We start from the raw sequence: 20487 nt of genomic DNA on the forward strand, positions 1-20487 counted from the left end.
AATAAAATGTGTTATCTTATCTTATCTTATCTTATCTTGATAAGTAAAACTTTAGAACAGAATTGGTTGTCCTGTCTTCTTTTCTTTCTTTCTTTTTGGCTGTATATGTTCACAAGCCTACAGCATGGTTTCACTTCCTAATATTTTTTTATTTTATTTCATTTTATCTTTTAAAAATTGCTAAGACTTATTACTGCCAGCTACATTAATCATTACATTTTCTTGTAGCTCCAAGAAAATAAAAAGAAATGTACAAAGAAAGGGGATTAACTCAGTCATACACTCAGATATTCTTACCTGAGTAGGGTGTTACCTTCCAGGAACACATCAGTCAAACAACATACCTTTTGTGAAATAATAGCTGTCATGTTTTCCATTAAGTCACCATAGGTCACATATACGTCCAGCAGGGAGTAATTCGTTTTTGTTCATAGGCGTTGTGAAAGAGGACGGCTAGAGAGAGAGAGAGAGATGGGTGGGAACCTTGAATGGAAACTCTGCGTCCCACCCACACCACTTAAATACAACCAAGCTAGTCGAAGAAATACAAGCTTCCAGGAAGAGACTGCAAGAAAACTAAAGTAAGTGCTAAAAGCGAAAACAGCTTCCTACACAGACTAAAGCGTTGATTGATAGGTTAGTAAAGGTTATACCTGAGCTGGATCGTGGTGTCGTTTTTTAAGGCGTTTTGCTGCTTTGACGTCTACCGAGCTGCTTGTCTTCTCGAAGCAGTCGCTAGCTGCTCTGTCAACGTTATTACAGACATACCTTTGCCTTTAGCTCAGTCGAGGAAAGCTAGAAAGTACACACGCAGGTCGTAGTTTCGTTTTTGTTGCTTGATATTTTGTTATATTTATTTGTAGTTAGTTAGCTTAATGCGGGAAGCGAGCGAGCCTTCAATGGATTAGACGGATATGGCTACTCTATGTAAATACAGTTGGGAGCCAGTTTAACTTGCGAGCTCTCTAAAATTATTAACGCAGGCCCAAAGCATGGCTGTATGTATTTTATAATTAGCGAGCCAAAGGTTGGTTTCCGAGGACTGTCATAGTAGATTTTTAGCATATTATAACACTGGTCACGATGTTTAACCGGTCCAAAAGTCGCCTAAGTTATAAAGCGAGTAAACTGCGTATGTTACGATTTCCCAATATTAACAGTCACTTTTTTTAAAGACCGCAAACCCTTAAAAGAACATATATGGAGATGTGACTGCTTACAATTTGCAGGGGAAAACAGTCAGATGTGTTCCCCCTGAACAACATTTAAATGTGTTTAAGACAGATTTGAAACTAAACCGTATTTACTCATGTTTGTACACGAAGACCTTAACCTTAATACTCAGCATCAGTGTTTCTGAGCTGGACATCAGCAGTAGTTTAAGATAATGACGTGTGCTGTGTTGTTTTTAAGATAAAATATTCTAATTTGACCTCTGCATTTCCCTGAGTATCTTTCTTTCCCTGTGTGCTTATTCAGATGCAGTAGCAGCTTGTTTTCATCCTCAGTGCATAAAAGCAGTGAAGACTGTTCCAGTTAAGTCAACTGGAGTCAGTTTTACCACGGAATAAATGGGCCTGCTGGAGGACAAGCTTTTCATACTATGCCTAACCAAAATGAAAGTTTCCTTACCATCCCACCACTGAGCTAAAAGTATCTGTGATCACATGACTATGGAATGAAGAGTCTGTCCTTCATTAGGTTTCCATGACCATGGCCTCTACATTGCTACATTAGCAAAAGTTAATGGCGACTAGAAAAAGACTAGTTCAATTCATATTAAGGGAAGAAAGAAACGTAAAATGAGTTTCTTCAATTGTGCATGGCTTGGTTAACAGTGAAAGACAGTTTGGGGTCAGGGATATAAATCGGCTATAAAACCTGTAGTATCACTATACAAACAAGCATTGTGCAAATATTAGACCAGAAGCCAATTAAAGCACATCATTGTTAAATTCAGAAAAGCAGCAAAATTAACGTGCTTTACTGAGGTGTTGTAAACATTTTAAAAACTTTTGTTTATTTATTTATTTTTTTAGTTTTAAACGTGTGAACTTGCCTTGAATAGTAGTTCACACGATTTTAACATGCAGCAGCAGCAACGGTGTAACCACACACTCCAAACCAGGAAACCAAGGCAACACATAGTCATTACCTTTTCACAGTTATAGGTTCTCAGGTCAGAAGTTCATTTCAACAAAAGATTACAAACATAAAGCATACAGATTTTAAAACTTTTAAATGTGGTATTAACAACACCACAAGTTATTGCTAGTAAAGCCAACTAAAGGTAAGTAAAATGTACAAGAAAACTAGATTTTGAGGGAAAACTAACTAAAAAATGAGGAAATGTACTTAGTTTTACTTTTTTTTTTTTTTTTTTTTTTTTTTTTTTTTGAGACTTAGACGCACATGATTGTGAGTCAACTGTTTTCACAGAGTCTTGTGCTTTATTGTAATGCTAAATAATTAACTAATATCCAGGAATTCAAATCTTGCCTCTGACAAAGAACCTCTGCGTAACAGAAGATCCTTTCAGCTGGTCCCTTCACTACAGCTGGTAGTTTCACATGTTTGATTTGGCAGATTTTTATACTGGTTGATGAATTTAATTGGGGACATTTTGCTTGTTACACAAATGTGTAAACCACTACATTGTGGAAATACCATTTATGTAATAATTATTTAAAAAAACAAACAAACCCGGAAATAATAAAAACTTCAGTAACATATAAAACGGTAAAAACAAAACTGAAAGAGCAAATCGGCTCCAGGGGGCTAACCAAAATTAAACTCAAGACAAAAACACTCAAACGTAACATTCATCTTCCATTTTCTGCTCCATGTTAGAGTAAATAATAAAACCTCATTTGAAAATGCTAAACTATAATGACTCTGTTTAGAAATGCGATGCACATTGCATCATTTGCATATTACTTAAAGGTGCAGTTCACATAAACGTTTGATCTTTTACTTTTCTTTTTCATTTTCAACAGATGATGTACTTTTTAATGGAGGCAGCTGCACAAAATGATAATGATGCTGCAGATTCTTATTATTTGTAAGAGGTTATGTTGTATGGTGGGCATCCCTTTGACTGCTCTGTTTTATGTTTAAAGCAATGAGCTACCCTGGATACCCCCCTCAGGCAGGAGGATACCCCCCTCAGGCAGGAGGATATCCCCCACAGGCAGGAGGATACCCACCTCAGCCTGGGGCTTACCCTCCACAACCAGGTGCTTACCCTCCCCAAGCAGGAGGTTACCCCCCACAGCCGGGTGGCTATCCTCCTCAAGCTGGAGGCTACCCACCACAGGCAGGAGGATATCCACCTCAAGCTGGAGGTTACCCACCACAGGCTGGAGGTTACCCACAGGCACCACCTCAAGGTGAGCCACTGTGCAGGACTGTTAAAGTCAGTGCACACTTTTGCACACTTAAGTAAAGAGAAGATTCATTTCTTTGTAAAGATTTTGTGATGTATATAATTCTACTTTCTGCAGCAAGGTTGTTAAATCTTAGCATGTAGCGCTGGTTGCTGCTGTTGATTGATGGATTAATCCATTAGTTAAATGTGTTTATCGTTATGTCCTGTCAAACTCTGACTGTAATGACTGAAGCGGATGAGTCATTTGGTCTCCTGTTCAGAGTCCAGCAGACCTTGAATGTGATCTAATTTTATCTTCAGGAAATCTGCACACAAAACAAGTCTGTTTGCACAACGATACACAGCTCTGCACCGTATATACACAAATTAACTGTTGTTGTATGTGACAATGACACATACAGCAACACGGCCAACTAATAAATATCATTTTCATATCTTACTGATGTATTAAATAAATTAAAATGATTGCCTGTCACTTAACATTAAGCCGAATGCAAAGAAGTTGGAAAGAAAAGAAGTAACATTTATACAACTTTTCATATAATTGCTGATTTGAAGATTTGCTTATTACAGGCTCAATAGTCAGTCTTTATCCGAGGCCAATCTGACGAGCTGCTAGCTGTAGCTTCATATTTATCATTCAGACATGAAAGTGATCTTAATCTTTTTATTAACATGTGTTTTGGTTAATGTGAAATGGTGCCTACTTTCAGTTAAGTGGTGTTTGCAGGCAACTGGGATCATGAGAATTTATACTTAATGGACTGGAGTTCATAACTTTGTTTATGTGTCCTTTAACAACAGTGTTTACAAATTGCTTCGGAAATTCCATTACAACAGAAAGAGGAAAATGATATGATAAAGGAAAATTAAAGTGTATATCTAACAGCAGTGATGACCATTAAGGACAATAAAAGATGACATCACCTAAAAACAAACAACATGACTTGAAGGACATTACTCATGGAAGGAGTACCGTCATATCTAAAATCGAAGAATATGAACGGATTCGTAGTTGGTCAGCATTTCTGCGTTCCAGCTGTTGGCGTTATTCATCCCACATGCAAATTTTAAAATGATCCGTAGAATCTCAAAATGAGCTTTAAATGAAAACAAGGAGCAAGTGCAGTTCCTTAAATTTCCTGAATAGTTTCTTCTTTGTTAACTTGTGCAGGCAGCTGGGGTGGAGGGCCTACAGGTGGATATCCCTCCTTTGGTCTTGATGGCTTATCCAACCCTGGATACAATCCTGGCATGGTAAGTTTGATCTCAAAATATACATCCCAGAAATTTGTAAAATTTTGTTTAATGCATGATCACTGGATTTTTGCCTTAAATATTCAAGTTAGAATTACACGCCATTAATGGAATATCACGCACTTTCACTTTACGGTAAGATGGTTTCAAAATACGTCTCCCTAAATTCTCAGCATTATTGCTTCTTTTTTTTTTCCCTTACCTGTTTTTTTTTCAATTTTTCCTGCATGAAAAGCAGTCATAAACTTAATTTCTGTGTATTGTTCTTAAAGATACCAATGCCCTTTTTTTTACTCTTTGACTTTCCCCATGCATTTTCTTTTTATTTGGTCTGTCAGATGTATGCAATGACATTTTAATAGCTTGGCCACACTTTCTTTGGATTCTTCTTTATATCCTCCTGAGACCCAGAACTATAAATGTTATTAGTGGTTCAATGGAGCATTTTTTTTCCGGGAGGGGTTAAAATTGTTCAGGTTTTATTTCATGACCGAATGATGTGGTGTAATATATAAAAATGGTTAGATGACAGAACCCCATCTGATTACTGAAATGTAAGTTTAACAAAAAACAGAGGAGGACTTAACAGACAAACCACACAAGTCCATCATGGCTAACAAATACTGTGTATTTAATTTAACTGCCCTTCCACATTTCTGAATAAAGGTTTTGCCTCACTCTGCCATCTGCTTCCTAAAGTATGTACATAGATTGAAAATGTAAAGTAGTAAGTCCAGATGTCTGTTAGTAAGGACACTAAAAAAAATAGAAAGCCCATGATATCCCCTCGCCGGTACAGAGGAATAATACAGATTGCATAAATAGTATTTGACGGAGAGGTCTCAGACTCATGCCTGCCCAAACAAAAAAGGAAAACAAAAATGAAGTGTTGGGTCTTAGGAGGATATCATGTATAAACACCAGGAATATTGAACTCAGTTTGAGTATTTACTTGGAAATATTTATTTTAATCATGGTAATTTGACAAACAAGTGTAACCAAAAAAGGTGTGACCAGCTACCTGTATTAAAAATTAAAAAATCTTCAAGAATCTGTGCACATGTTATGGGATGACAATATTTCCAAATCACAGGCTAACCAGATCTCTGGAGCCATGGGGGGGTTTCCTCCAAACACGTCCATGTTTGCCCAAGTCCCTGGGGGCTACCAACCTGCCCCTCAACCTGGTGGGTTTGGTGGCCCCATCCCTAACCAACAGTCATGTGGCCTGTACCCACAGCCAGGAGGAACCATGCCACCACAACAAAACCAGGGTCCAGCAATGGGTTACCCTGGTCAGCCTGGCCAGCCAATGCCTGGATACCCGGGTGCACCATCACCCAACCCATCCATGCCAGGTTATGGAGGAGCACCAGCACCTATGCCTGGGTACCCAAATGCCCCATCAGCAAATCCATCCATGCCAGCCTATGGTGGAGGAGGAGCCATGCCAATAGCTCCACCTATCAATGTAAGAGTAGTGTTTTTTTTTTTTTTGTTGTTGTTTTTTTTTAACTTATTTGTTTAAAAACAATTAAATGTATTCTTGTTATTCCTCTCTGAATGTGTTTAATGTACTTTGTGTTTACAGTGCAGTGTTGCAAAACTAACTTAATAACCCTAGTTCAAATTAACCTGTTCCAGAGAGGATTCAGGGGAACAATCAAGGACTTTCCTGGAGCTGACCCTCTCAAAGATGCGGAGGTCCTGAGGAAGGCCATGAAGGGCTTTGGTGAGTGTTATGGACATAGACTCTGATCAGGAAGAATAAACTCTATTTTAAGCAAGAACAGAGAAACTTTCCAGTTTAGGTGGGGGGAATTTGAAAAGCTTTATACTGTCTGACTATGTAAATTGTTCTATCTTGTGCAGCTTAAACATCCCAGAAAATAGGCAAATAGGCAAGACACTCTGGATATTGTACATTTGGGAAACTGTGTTCTGTTTGTTCTTCTGGGAATAATCCCATTTAATATTTTACCTGATTCACAGCCTGATAAATAAGCACATGTTTAGCAGGGTAGCCTTTTTAAAACTATGGGTGAATAGTAGGGCTGCAACGATACTCGTATCGATATTGAACCGTTCGATACAGTGCTTTCGGTTCGGTACGCATATGTATCGAACAATACAAAATTTGTAATTTATTTTATCAACTTTCCTTCTGACGATGCTGTCTGTGTTGAGCGCTCAGTGAATCTGCGTTCGACTACTCCGCCTATGCTGCACTGTCGAGCGCAGATCCACTGAGCGTTCAACACAGACAGCATCCTCAGAAGGAAGAGCGCAGGGCAAGCTAGCGAGACAGAAGTTAAGCTCTCCTTGCAACATGGCAAATTGAACCTCCCCCACCCTCATTCAGATCTGGCGTTTGGAATTATTTTGGTTTTCATGTGACGTATGACCCTGAAGGTAAGCCCATCATGAACTAAAGTAGGGCTGCCACGATTAGTCGACTAGTCACGATTACGTCGACTATCAAAATCGTCGACGACTGATTTAATAGTCGACGCGTCGTTTGAAGCTTTGTAAGATCCCACAAGACGCAGGAATAAGTAGTAGGATTTAAGAGTGTAGTAACGGACTGTAACAGAAAATGGCAGCACTGCATGTACAAGGATGCCAGCTGCCGTTAAACCCCGAAGAAGAAGCAGCAGCGTCCCAGAATTCATAGCGCAGCCCAGCTCAGTTTCCAACAATGGCGGCAGCTAGTTAGTTTTAATATTACTCTTATTATTCTTTCTGGGTCACAAAATAAACGTTTAACATATTTTCAGGCGAGAATGTAGCTGTGTAAACCTCAAATATCTGCTCAGTTTATCAAGACACCACATATTTTCAAAAGCGCTCCGACGTTTTCGGAGACGTCTGTTACCCACTAGCTTGATAGCGAGCCGGGGGCTAGGCTCACTAGAGCCGTGAGAACACCGGACTCCCGGCAAATCGTTTTCAAACCCACCGCCATCTTTCGCTACTCAGGTTAAACATGATATATAAGTAGGGATGGGTATCGTTTAGGTTTTATCCGATACCGGTGCCAAATCGGTACTTTTGAAACGGTGCCGGTGCTTAAACGGTGCTCGAGCCGGTGCTTAAAGAATGGAGAACACAAAATTGGTCCAAAAACCTCTCATGTTCAGCTGTTTTTTGTAAAAAGATAACAATGTTAGCCTTTTCTGCAGCTATGGGGCATATATGGTATCACTCTTGGCTGGAAGCAGTGCTTAAACAATGGAAAAAACACAAACTTTGTCCAAAACCTCTCATGTTCAGCTGTTTTCCACTTTTTCTTTGGTCATTTTAGCCTTTTTGGCCAGGGTGAAGGGAGTATCTGCCATCAAACAAGAGGACAGCGGCATGTAGCTATGATGATGTTTGCTAGTTCACCTTACATGCATTAATGTAATAACGTGGTTAGCCTACTCAACGTAAATTAGCTACTCACGCAGAGAAGAACGGCTGCTGCTGCCACCATCATCCGTCATCATTTCTGCTACACTGGCAGGGCTAGGGGCCAGGACTCTCCTCTTTGTGTTTTTTGGGGGATGTTGCATAACAGGCAACCCACCCGCAGTAGATGTGCACGGTGTGAGGTCTCGCAGCACGCTATCAAATACGGCGCATTTCTGGGCTTTTAAAAAAAAACGCTATGCGTCGCCAGCTGTTTAATCGGATTCTTGGTGTTACCTCCTTTGACAGTATCACAGTATCAGCTTAAAGCACTTGTTGCAGGCTGCTGAGTTTGCATATTTTGCTATGAAGTACAGCCAGACTTTGACCGCTTAGCCTTGGACATTTTTAATCTGTAGCTCTGCTCTAACAGAACGTACGTACCTGGCCCCGCCTACTATCCTCGGAAACGTAAAATGATTGGCTAGAAGTGTATCACAGCTCAGGAAAAAAAAGCACCGAAATAAAGCACCGAAATGTGCGCTGCTTTTCGGTCTGGTTACTACCGTTTATGTCAGAACCGGTGCCATCATGGCACCGGACACCGGTACCCATCCCTAAATATAAGTCACTTAGATAACTTAACAATGTTATTGTTTGGCTTTTTTTTTTTAGTATTTTATTTGTTCCTGAGTAAATCTGTTTGGCTGAGATTAAAGTTATAGTTTTTACACAGCTGAATAAACATCAAGCAGACAGCTGATTATCAGAAGTGTGAGATGCTGGAGAATTTACTCCGGTGTCCTGTTATATTTTAGATAGCAAGGAGTTTATTAAACTTCACCGAAACAATCTGCAAATTTCATTAAAATTTAATAAACTATCATCTTGTCTTTATTTTTAGTTAGCACAGACCTTAAACACTTAAAGCTGTAAGCTAATGATAGTTATATAAGAGCAGATGCTGCTGGTGCAATAAGCTGTACGTTTTACGTCCAATGGATGATGATCTGATTAGTCGACTAATCGCAAAAATAATCGGTGACTAGTCGACTATCAAAATAATCGTTTGTGGCAGCCCTAGACTAAAGTAAAACAGTATGTTGGATGTGCCACGCAATGCTCAATTACATGGGTGGGAACTAGTGTGTTAGCACAGTTAGCTCGTTAACGTGTTGGCCGTCTAGCCCCACACACGGGGCGATCAGGGGTAGCTCGTTAAAGTCATTTCAACGAGATTAACGCTGACAGCACTAGTGGGAACACAACGAATATGACTGCACATTTACACCGACATCATCCTAGTGCAAAGACAAGTGGACAAAAACAACAAGCATGCATGCTACAAACTTTACCCGAGTCATTTAGACAGCCGTTAGCACATGATTCTCCTTATGGGGACCTGATATGTTTAATATTGTGGCGAGCTCAGACAAGGAGGAGACGGAGGTGTCGTTTGGTCTTGCTTCCCGTGAGCTAGCCAGGGAGCACAGCCGTTTATTGACATCTGCAGAAGAACACTGCCGCTAGCTAACTGCTCAGCGTGGCAACCGCACAGCAACAACAACAACAACACACAGGGCGCCCTCTGACCCCGGAAGGACACACCGTCGCAGCGAGAGGGCGTCACCTGTCACTATGGCAACATAAACAAAACATAACTGTACAAACAGAACCCCGAACAGCCCTGACCCGCTACATAGCCCCCACCTAAGGGGTCAGTCGTCCCCGACGACCCCATTACCCCACACAAAGTCCTGCAAATGTCCAGGTGCCTTATTTTGGCGCACCGGCTGGTCACGACCGGCGGGGGAAAAGTCACTCGGGTCAGAACATGGGGTGCCACCATCATCCCACTTCTGACACCAATGTGGCGAGCTCAGACAAGGAGGAGACGGAGGTATCGTTTGGTCTTGCTTCCCGTGAGCTAGCCAGGGAGCACAGCCGTTTATTGACATCTGCAGAAGAACACTGCCGCTAGCTAACTGCTCAGCGCGGCAACCGCACAGCAACAACGACAACACACAGGGCGCCCTCTGACCCCGGAAGGACGCACCGTCGCAGCGAGAGGGCGTCACCCGTCACTATGGCAACATAAACAAAACATAACTGTACAAACAGAACCCCGAACAGCCCTGACCCGCTACAATATGCTGCTGAGAATATAGCCCAGAAGAAGCGTATAGTATAGCTTTTATTTTGGAAAGAGCCATTTCTCTGTAATAAACTCTCTTTTTCAAAGATGAGTGATTCCTCAATCAGATACAGGGCTCGCAAAATCGCTAGCCCGACGTCCCGGGGCTAGCGATTTTTTTCCAGTCGGGCTACCAAAATCTATCTCTTCCCTGCCCGTCGGGCTATTGTAGGAAGGAAAAATATATGTCAATGCTTTTGCATTCTTTTGGAAATGTAGCTGGGTAATTATGTCATTGGCATCGGGGAGCCACTGTCAATATGTGACATATTGAAATCGCGTTTGAATTTGCGCTTGTTTTTTTTGCTTTCACTTTGCAATCAGGCGAACTGTGTATAGAGAGCGACAGTACTGATCTGTGAGTGATGATAATTTGTGCACCAATTCCTCTGACATCGTCTTATCAATCGTTAGCTTACTATGCAAACATGACAAGTGAAATCTCCCGCAGCAAGCTTAAACATGTGAGCGGTTGATCGCGCAGAGAATCGCTGACCGTTATGTGTGTGTGTGCGTGTGTAAAAGCAGCAGGATATATATTTTAGTTCTGGGGTCCGTTCTTCGTACCTCGCTAAGTAAGTTAGCTGGATTTGATTGTTGACGATTTCGCGTGATCTTGGATCGTTCGGTTCCCCGAAGCTCATCCGGGACTTGCTGTCGTAGCAACAGAGCCGTAAGCGTAAACCTGCTCGGTAGCAGGTTTACTTTATGTAAACAGGATTAGATCGCGGCCACTCAGGTATGTCCGCTTCATTTATACGAAAGCAACAGCGATATTCCACCACTGTTTCACCATAAATAAATAACATCAATGTAACTAAAGATAATGCAGCACCTGATCCTTTTATTGATTTCACACAGATACATACAGGTCATTTCCTAAAAAAGGGAAATGTACTATTAACATTCTATTACATGTATGTGATTATTACAGATGTAATTCATATTTCAGAGTAGCAATTGCAAATTACTTCGTGTAATCAAGATGAGAGACCACGGCTATAAAAGCGAAGGTGGATTTGGGAAGCCTGTCGCAGCCATGTCCTGTCCGTATACGCGAGCAGCCCATTGCGGAAGGTGCAAGATTGATAAGGGGAGTCCTCAGAATTCAGCGTATATTGCGGGATAGACAGGATCCTTTAGCTCAGCGCGACAGTGTGCTCATAGAGAGATATCGATTTTCCCACGAGGGTATTATTTACTTAACCAACTTGTTGACGAGGGGGTGCAGGACCACCACCTGTCTTTTTTTTTGCTCTGCCCTTTTCTTGGTTGCTGTTATGAACAAACAAACAGATTATTTCAGGGTCTCTTTCCAAGAGACGAAAAGCAATATAAGTGATAAATATTACCATTCTGTAGAATATTCTTATATTTCACTTTTACTTGTTCCCATGTTCTAGTGGGTCCTGTTGTGGCTCTAATGTGGAAGGGGATATAATATAACATAATATAATGTAATATAATATTGGATAATATAGTGTAATATAATAAATCTACCCTACCGCCTACTGGTGTTGGCCAGAGGGGCCGATGGCGCGATATGGCAGCCTGGCTTCTGTCAGTCTGCCCCAGGGCAGCTGTGGCTACACCTGTAGCTGCCTCCACCAGTGTGTGAATGTGAGAGTGACTGAATAGTGGCATTGTAAAGCGCTTTGGGTGCCTTGAAAAGCGCTATATCAATCCACTCCATTGTTATTGTTATTATTAAATCACTTACGAGTTTAATTTGTCAGCAACTTTCTGCCAGCCCTCTCTCCTTGCTTTTGCAGCCTTTGCAGTGTTCCCTTGCGTTCTGATTAAACTCTGAAACTCCTGAAATCCCTCACTCAAGAGTTCTTGCTCTGCTGCCGAAAAATACCGAGCACGCTCCTTCGACATTTGCGCCGACCAATCAGAGGGTTGCCGATCAATGTTTCTACTATCGATGCGTAGCCCCTTTTACGATACCCAGTGATCTCACATTACTTCATCCAGCTGTACTAATCGTCAACAGCAGGTGTGTTCGGAGAACCGGATTAGCGAGCTCACAGTTAGCGCGATGATTTGGTCTTGGATGTGTTATTTGATCTTGGATGTAGTAAGTGACGTACGAAGAACGGGCCCCTGGTGAGCCAAATAAGACAGGTCAGGGTGAAGAAGTGACACAAAGAAAAGCTTACCACAAAACGGAAAAGTTATGACAAATCAGACTACAAGACAAAAAGAAAGTGCAGCTTTATGGTTTCATGGACAAAAGAATTTCTGTGGCTGCAATATGACGAGCTATATAATCGGGGCTGCACATAAGTGGTCCGCAGGTGCGCATTCGCTGTCAAAAAGAAAAACAAAAAACGCACACAAGATATGAAGTTGCAACGCGTGTTTGCATACATAAGATTTTCTGGAGGAGGACAGACATTTGTTTAAAACTCTTAAAGATGTCGAAGAAGCTCCTTTAAGCAATTACTTTGGTGTTCCTCTACCTCCAAAGAAATGTCAGATGGAATCCGAACCACAAAAGAAGCGCGTATCCTCGGAAAAGTGGTTGCAGGACGTGAGCTGGCTTCAAACAAATGATGAACACACAGAGATGTGGTGCAGAATGTGCCGTGAAAATCCCACTCTAGCGGACAAAAACAGTGCTTTTTATATGGACGCAAACGCGCGTTGCAACTTCTGGTGCGCGTCTTTTATTTTGACAGCGAATGCGCACATGCGGACCACTTATGCGCACCCGTGTAAATAACATAATGTTCTGCCGGGTGTGTTGTTGGTTTTCTCTCGATTTCTGAGTCGACAAGCGCCTTTGTTACTGGGACCAGTCATTTTAAGAAAGGCCCCCATTAGAACCCATGAGAAATGCAAGAAATGCATTATTGCTCAGTCTGCAATATCTTTCCCAGAACAAACACCAATTGCAAATAACATACTAAAAATAAACCTGAAAAATCTGTTTAGAACAGTGTACTATGTTGCAAAGAGTGAACTACCACTGGCAAAATTTAGCAGTCTTTGCAAACTTCAAAAAGCAAATGCCCTAGATCTTGGTTCCACTTGCCTCTTACCCGTGACTTCGGTGGAAATTTCAAATTCAGGATCTGACACAGACTGATTCATGTCCTACACAGTTCTTACAAGTTCATAGAAATTTCTGTTCAATTAGAACCAAGTATTTGAGTTGATGATTGTAATTTTTATACAATGTTGCAATTTGTTTTTCAACAATTTTTTGATTAATGTTTTGTTTCCTTTACAATATTATACTTTAATGTTGTAATGTTAATATTGTAAAGGAAACAAAACATCAATCAAAAAATTGCTCTCTTTTTTTTTTTTAATTCGGGTTATTGGGCTACCAAAAACTGAAGAGTCCCTGCCCGAAGGGCTACCAGGGATTTTGAAATTTTGAGACCCCTGAGATAGATAGATAGAGAGAGAGATATATATATATTTTTTTTTTAATTACTTTTGTTTCAGCAACATTAAATTTAAAAACTGTACTTTTGAGTTAAAATATATATTTATAATTTTTAATAAATGACAAATTAAAAGGGCATGAACATTTTTTTTGTATCGAAAAAATATCGAACCGTGACACCAAAGTATCGAACCGAACCGTGAATTTTGTGTATCGTTGCACCCCTAGTGAATAGTCATTTATTGTCATTAGCTCAACACAGCCCTAGTTTTCTTCTTTTCTATGCCATTTTCATTTCATTCATAGTGTGAATTAAATGTGAGAAGAAGCTAATTTATTTATTTTTTTTTTTAATTGATCTGTGCCTGACTTGACATCTCTGGCTTGTCTGTGCAGGAACTGATGAGCAAGCCATCATTGAGTTGCTCGGGAGTCGGTCCAACAAACAGCGCGTTCCTTTGCTCCGGTCTTACAAAACCGCCTATGGCAAGGTAACGATTCTCATAACTAATGCCTTTTTCTTTTTTTCTTTTTTTTTCTCTTAGTACTGTGTATACAAACAATTTGCCAAAATAGAAACATGACTTTGTCTCATTACATAGCAGTAGGTAAATCATGCTAATAGACCATGTGCACGAGAAAATGCTAACTTCCTGGTTTGAGACCGGATGTGGGGTTGTACATTTCCGGTAGCTTTACTTTGCGGTCAATCACTACTGCGAAGATATACTCGAAAATCATGTCCAAAACTTGAAAACGGAAAGATCGCGTTAAGTTACAAAGAGCAGAAGGTGGGAACACTCACCACTGTTGTGTCATAAAAAGTCGAATGATCAATTTTGACGTTTAAACAGTTTAGATCGATCACTTGTTTACATCACTCAACACAAGCAGAACTGCATTACAAAATCAGAAGACACATCGTCCACATTCAGAAGCACATCTCTGTATAGTGACTGGTCTTATGATTTAAACAGGCAAATGTTCAACATTCAAACTACAGGTGAAGAATAGTCAAACCAGATGTTTCCCCTTTATGTCGATATCAGCTAGTCAAGTACACACCTACACAGCATGTCAACAAACCGTGAAAAAAGCCACACAAAAAATGAATGATTGCTGGTAACGGTTTCTATACATTAGTATTTACGAAGGGTATGTTGTGACTTATCTTCAAAATTACAGTGGTCCCTCGCTATAATGCAGTTCACCTTTCACCTCGCTGTTTCGCAGATTTTTTTTTTTAGTGCAAGTTTGCATGCTTATTTTTACGTTACATTGTGTCCTGCGTCCTGATCGCTGCAGACGATCTCCTCCGTGACGTCTCTCCTGTACAGTACAGAATCGCTGCATCGATCGCTAGCAGTGTGACTCTGAAGTGCAGTACTGTATGTCGACGAAACGTTTTGCACCATCAAAAAATAAAATTGGCTACTTGATTTCACCTATCGCTGGTTATTTTTAGAACATAACACCCGCAATAAACCAGGGACCGCTGTTTACAGATACTGAGAAATATAAAATTTGAATCCCTTTTCTCTTTTGCTCTGAGGCGCGGGGGAAAAAATATCGACAAGTCGATGGACATCATTTACAGATATATTGGGTAAATGCCCAAGACATCTATAGAAATGTAAATCGCCGCTTGATTCATTCATTTGCTTAACTTGTTTTGGACCCTAAACAAGGCGCGAATAGGACACCGGAAACAAAGCTCCCCACAGGAGTTTCCACACCGGAAGTAGCATATGCTAACGTGCACATAGTCTATCGTGCCGGTCAGATTCAGAGGGGATTGAATGTCCTTAAAGCTGATTGTTGTTAGGCCACAGTGGAGTGTTTTGCAGCAAAATTTTCAAGGAGCAGTTAACGATGGTTTTGAACAATCCCCGCTTTCAGGATCTGATTAAGGATCTGCACTCAGAACTGTCTGGGGATTTCAGGAAGCTCGTCATGGCCATGCTGAAGACCCCCACTGAGTTTGATGCCTCTGAACTCAACAGTTCCATAAAGGTAAATACTGAGAAAATGCATGTTGGTGTGTCGCATCATAACGAAGGTCTGAATGCATGCTCATTGAAAAGACATACACAGGCTGCTGCAATCCAGACAAAGAGGTTCTTATGATAGCATTATTCTGTCCTCTTAATAGGGAGCTGGAACTGATGAGGCCTGTCTAATTGAGATCCTGTCTTCTCGCTCCAATGCTGAAATCAAGGAGATTAACCGTATTTACAAACAAGGTTTGATGCTTGGGGGGTTTTTTTTGTTTTTTTTTAAATGCTGCTTTTCCTCACTGCTCTCTTAACCTTAGTCTCACAGCATGACACCACTGAGATTGATTGCATAGAGGATAAGCTTAGTGTATTTAGATGTGGGTAGCACGATAACGCCTATAAATTCTGATTTGATAGCAAGAAAGCTGTCGCAATTCTAATATCAAAACATATAAAATAAGGGTATTATTTTAATTACTTAATCATTCACTGTTTGCTCTTTTAGCTCTTTATATTTATCTACTTGTGTCCCATTTTCCCCTTTGTCACTAATCTGGGCTACAAAATATTCCCAGATAGCTGTTTGTAGTATATTGATCTGAGAAATTTAGTCACATTTGATATTTTTCTCACATTTGATATGTTTAAAAAAAACATCATATTTGCCATATCAGAATACAAGAAGTCACTGGAGGATTCAATTAGTGGAGACACCTCAGGCCACTTCCGCAGGCTCCTGGTCTCTCTCGCTCAGGTATAGTTGTGAAACACTTGTGCACCACCTGCTTTTGTTAGAAACTACTTTCGAATTTGTACTAGGAAATGTGCTGCTCTCTGTTTTGCAGGGTAATCGGGATGAACGAGAAAATGTCGACATCTCGCTGGCTAAACAAGATGCTCAGGTAAAACCTCCGGATTTCATGTTGTTGACTTATGTTCAGTGATTCACCTGCATGTCTTAAAATGGTCAATCCTTGATTTCTTTGAGTGCAAGGACATTCAGTTTGTCACACCTGGCTTTTGTCTAAACAGGCCCTGTATGCTGCTGGAGAAAACAAACTGGGAACAGATGAGTCCAAATTCAATGCCATTTTATGTGCCAGGAGCAAATCCCATCTCAGAGCAGGTATAAATTCTGGATTAGTAAACAAAGGCAAATCTTTGGCGTCCTTTTCAGTCTGTTTACCTGTTTCCTGTGGATTTGTGGTTATGTGTGTAGTGTTCCTGGAGTACCAGCAGATGTGCGGTAGGGATATTGAGAAGAGCATCGGCAGGGAAATGTCTGGCGATCTTGAGAGTGGCATGTTGGCAGTGGGTAAGAATGCGCACACGCCTATTCAAGTTTTTACTTAAAAGAGCCACTCCCATGTGCTGGGAAAGTTAGACTGTGTGCTATGTAAAAGGTCAATGATTGTAGAGGCATGCACGCAGTAAAGGATTCACTATTAACTATTAAACTGCCTTACTGGATTAATACTGTACTGCAGTTAACTTTGCTAAATGTGTTGTACAGATGCAAGGGTCCTTCAAATGCTTAATCTTTGTTTTGTCTTGCCCTCCTCCTTCTCCCCCTTTTGCCATCAATTCACAGAGATATGGTAGAGTAACCTGTTTTTTTTTGTTTTGTTTAGATATTATTTCTATTTTTTGTGAACTCTTTCATTAGTTTTCCACATCCCCTCTGTGTTATCATTCTGAGTTTTGTGCAGTGCAGTGTTGAAAGTTTGCCACAGTTTTGGGTTTTTTTTGTTTTGTTTTTGGTTTTTTTTTTTGTTTTTTAATTTGCTCTAAAGCTTCAACCAATACCTCACCTGATAGGTTTGTAGCTTGAACCTATTCGCTGGAGCGTTAAGGACAATTTGCTACACAGCAAAACAAGACACGAGTTCTTCATGTTTCTCGTGCACGGGAGAGAACCGGACAAACGCCGTTCCTTCGCTTGACCCCAGTTGCTCTCGTCCGCTCCCCCGTAACACTGCTCTTTTATTGAGGTTACATGAATATGCATAGGTTCATTAACATACGACGTCTACATACAGACAAAGAGTACCGTGTGTGTGGGTGTGGGTGGGTGGGGTCAGAGTGTGACCCCATAAATGACTTCCCTAAACCTGCTGGTCTGGAAGTCCAACAGTTCATCTAAACAAAAGGCACTTAGCCTAAAACAGATATAGCCACGTTTATCCTACCATAAAACAATAAGAGAAGGTTCGACCTCTCCCATGCTCCCAGAGTGCTCTCTAATGCACACAAAGTTTGCAGACTGGTAGAGGTTTGATCCTTGATAATCTAAAACTAATTATAAAACTCTAAGCATATATAAGTAGATATTTCTAAGCATAAATGACAATCAACAATACAAAACCTAACATCACCTTTAGGGCTTAGAAGAATTTTTCAGCTTTATTGCTTTATGTAGATGCTCAGGTGGTGGTGGAGTAAATATCATGTGAATATTTAATGTCACATTTACTATTTCACAGTAGATTTGAGCCTGACGTTGATGTTGTTGTGTTTTCTGTTGGGGTGTTTGTTTGTTTTTTTTGTTTTATGTTACTTAATTTGTTTCACCTTGCTGTTATTGTTGTGGATACATCAGGAAGTCCGGTTTAATAAGATTTAAATAACATAACACAATTAATAACATTCAGATACTTCTTTTTAAGAAGTTTTTTTTGTTGTTGTTTTGTTTCCATTTCACAGATGTCATTTTGTGGTGTTTTAGAGAAATAAACTGCTTTTGTACAGTTAATAATATATTGTTGTTGTCTTGGTAATGACTTGGTTTTCTCTGTTTTAGTGAAGTGCATTAAAAATACACCTGCATATTTTGCTGAAAGACTCTACAAGGCCATGAAGGTGAGACAGCCTGTTCCCTTTCTATGCGTTACTAAATAGATGGAGCATCATATTCATTTTTTGTGCGTGTTATTTTTTTGTGTGCAGGGAGCTGGGACAAAAGACAAAACTCTGATCCGGATCATGGTCTCCCGTTCCGAGGTTGACATGCTGGACATTCGCCAGGAGTATTTGAAAAATTACGGCAAGTCTCTGTACACTGCGATCTCTGTAAGTATCCACTATGATACAAAAGCACTGTATCCACTAAAATCTGTTTTTAAGAGACCGATGTTTAATTTTCTTGGCCTGTGTTGAACAGGGAGACACATCAGGAGACTACAAGAAACTCCTACTCAAGCTCTGCGGGGGCAGTGACTGAAAAAGGGAGACGTTCTGTCGACTTCTTTACAGATGCTTCTTCAAATATAATCTTTCTGAGTCATCTGTATGCACTATACACACACTGCATACTTGCATGCCATGTCAATGCTTTCAATGCAAAATTTACCTAGCTTTGAAAAGCTCATACATATTGTTGCCTTTCTATGCAAAACATGTTTTATATATATTTTTTGTTTGTACTATATTGGCCGGATATGACAGTACATGGATTTACAAAATAGATTTGTAAGAGTTTACATTGGATTTTGAAGAGCTATATATATATTTTAAAAGATTTTTTTTATTGTGCCAATATGATCAGATACTGAACTGTATCTGATGTTTAGCAGCTAGCTCATGTGAGGCATATAATACATAGCAGCTAAGTACCAAAGTAAAAGATGATGCTTGCAATTGTACAATCTCTTCTCTATATTTTTTTTCTAGTCTTGAGTTTTGTTTCTAAAAGCTATGTTTGCAGTAGTTTTGTCACATAAAGGTCACTATAGTTCATCATTGAGCATGATGTTTCATAATTAAGGTGCCATTTTCAGGGGATTCAGGAAATAAATACTGAGAATGTACACTGGGATTGTTTTTTTTTTTTTTTTTTTTTTTTTTGTTCATTCAACCATAAAACTGCAACAAACTCGATGAAAAGGCTTTAGGAAACGGGCATACACTCTAGTGTATGTCACATCCATTTATTGGATCACAAGCGCAAGTGGATTCTGGTGAAAAGGCGTTGTGAATATATGAATATGGCAGTAATGCTTTTTTTTTTTCTTTTTTTTTTAGAAGAAACCAAGTTTAGTTACATTTTTATTTGTGTCACACCACATTACCAACATCTGTTGCCTCAAGCAGACAAACCCTTGCACAATACAGTTGTCTAAAAAAAATGTTAATACATAGTGCAGCAGATAACATTACAGAGAAATTGTTCACAGGTTGTTCAAAGCCATTTGAAAAATCCATAAAGATGATAATTTGGCCATTGATGAAGGCAAGAATTTTTTTTTAGTTTTTTCTGATAAAGAAAATTAAGCTTACCTTTTTGAATTAAATCACACGTTTGATCACCTAAGTCAACTCTGGAAGTCTGAAATTACTCAGATTGTTTTAAAATGATTGGTCAGTTTCACTAAAAGAATAGAATTTCACTAAACTGCCATTGTCAAGGATACTGATTGACTGGTTACTGTATTTTAGGTCAAAAAGTAAAATGTATTGCCAGCCATTCAAACTTTGCAGTGATGCTTAATAACCAAACCTTTGGCTGTACCACTGTGATGCTGTAAGGGTTTGGTAGTAGACTTGGTTTGTCAGCAGAGGGCAGTGATGTCTTTACTTCTAAAAAAAAATGCAGCAAGCAAAAATCAGTCACATCATGGCACTGAATTAATCATCACGGTCACAGTTTACACATGTACAAACCACCAAACAAGGCTGCTAGTTCTTTCACACTGTATCAGCTAAAAGTCTCACAATCACTGCCATAAAGTAGTGTGAGACTTAAACACTGTATTTTCCTCAATCAATACAGATAACTGTTTTTTCTTTCCTGAAGGGGCGTAAGGCCAGCATGTGTGGCTGCAGAAGGAGCTCTGTATGCCTTATTAAATCCTGTTGGCTTCAC

At 39.9% G+C, this 20487-nt stretch overlaps 1 protein-coding gene across 1 annotated transcript; it reads left to right on the forward strand.

The window, feature by feature from the left end:
- The first annotated feature begins 473 nt into the window (after positions 1–473).
- anxa11a (annexin A11a) lies at positions 474–19432 on the forward strand. Its single transcript, XM_082557582.1, has 15 exons — positions 474–581; positions 3120–3389; positions 4563–4645; positions 5886–6116; positions 6290–6377; positions 14026–14120; positions 15529–15642; positions 15782–15872; positions 16301–16380; positions 16472–16528; positions 16659–16752; positions 16846–16941; positions 18427–18485; positions 18573–18695; positions 18787–19432. Exons 2-15 carry the CDS (start codon positions 3122–3124, stop codon positions 18844–18846), a joined length of 1539 nt encoding a protein of 512 aa, XP_082413708.1. The 5' UTR covers positions 474–581; positions 3120–3121; the 3' UTR covers positions 18847–19432.
- The last annotated feature ends 1055 nt before the right edge of the window (positions 19433–20487 follow it).

The sequence above is a fragment of the Aulonocara stuartgranti genome (assembly GCF_965226115.1).
Source record: "Aulonocara stuartgranti genome assembly, chromosome: 13".
Lineage (NCBI taxonomy): Eukaryota > Metazoa > Chordata > Actinopteri > Cichliformes > Cichlidae > Aulonocara > Aulonocara stuartgranti.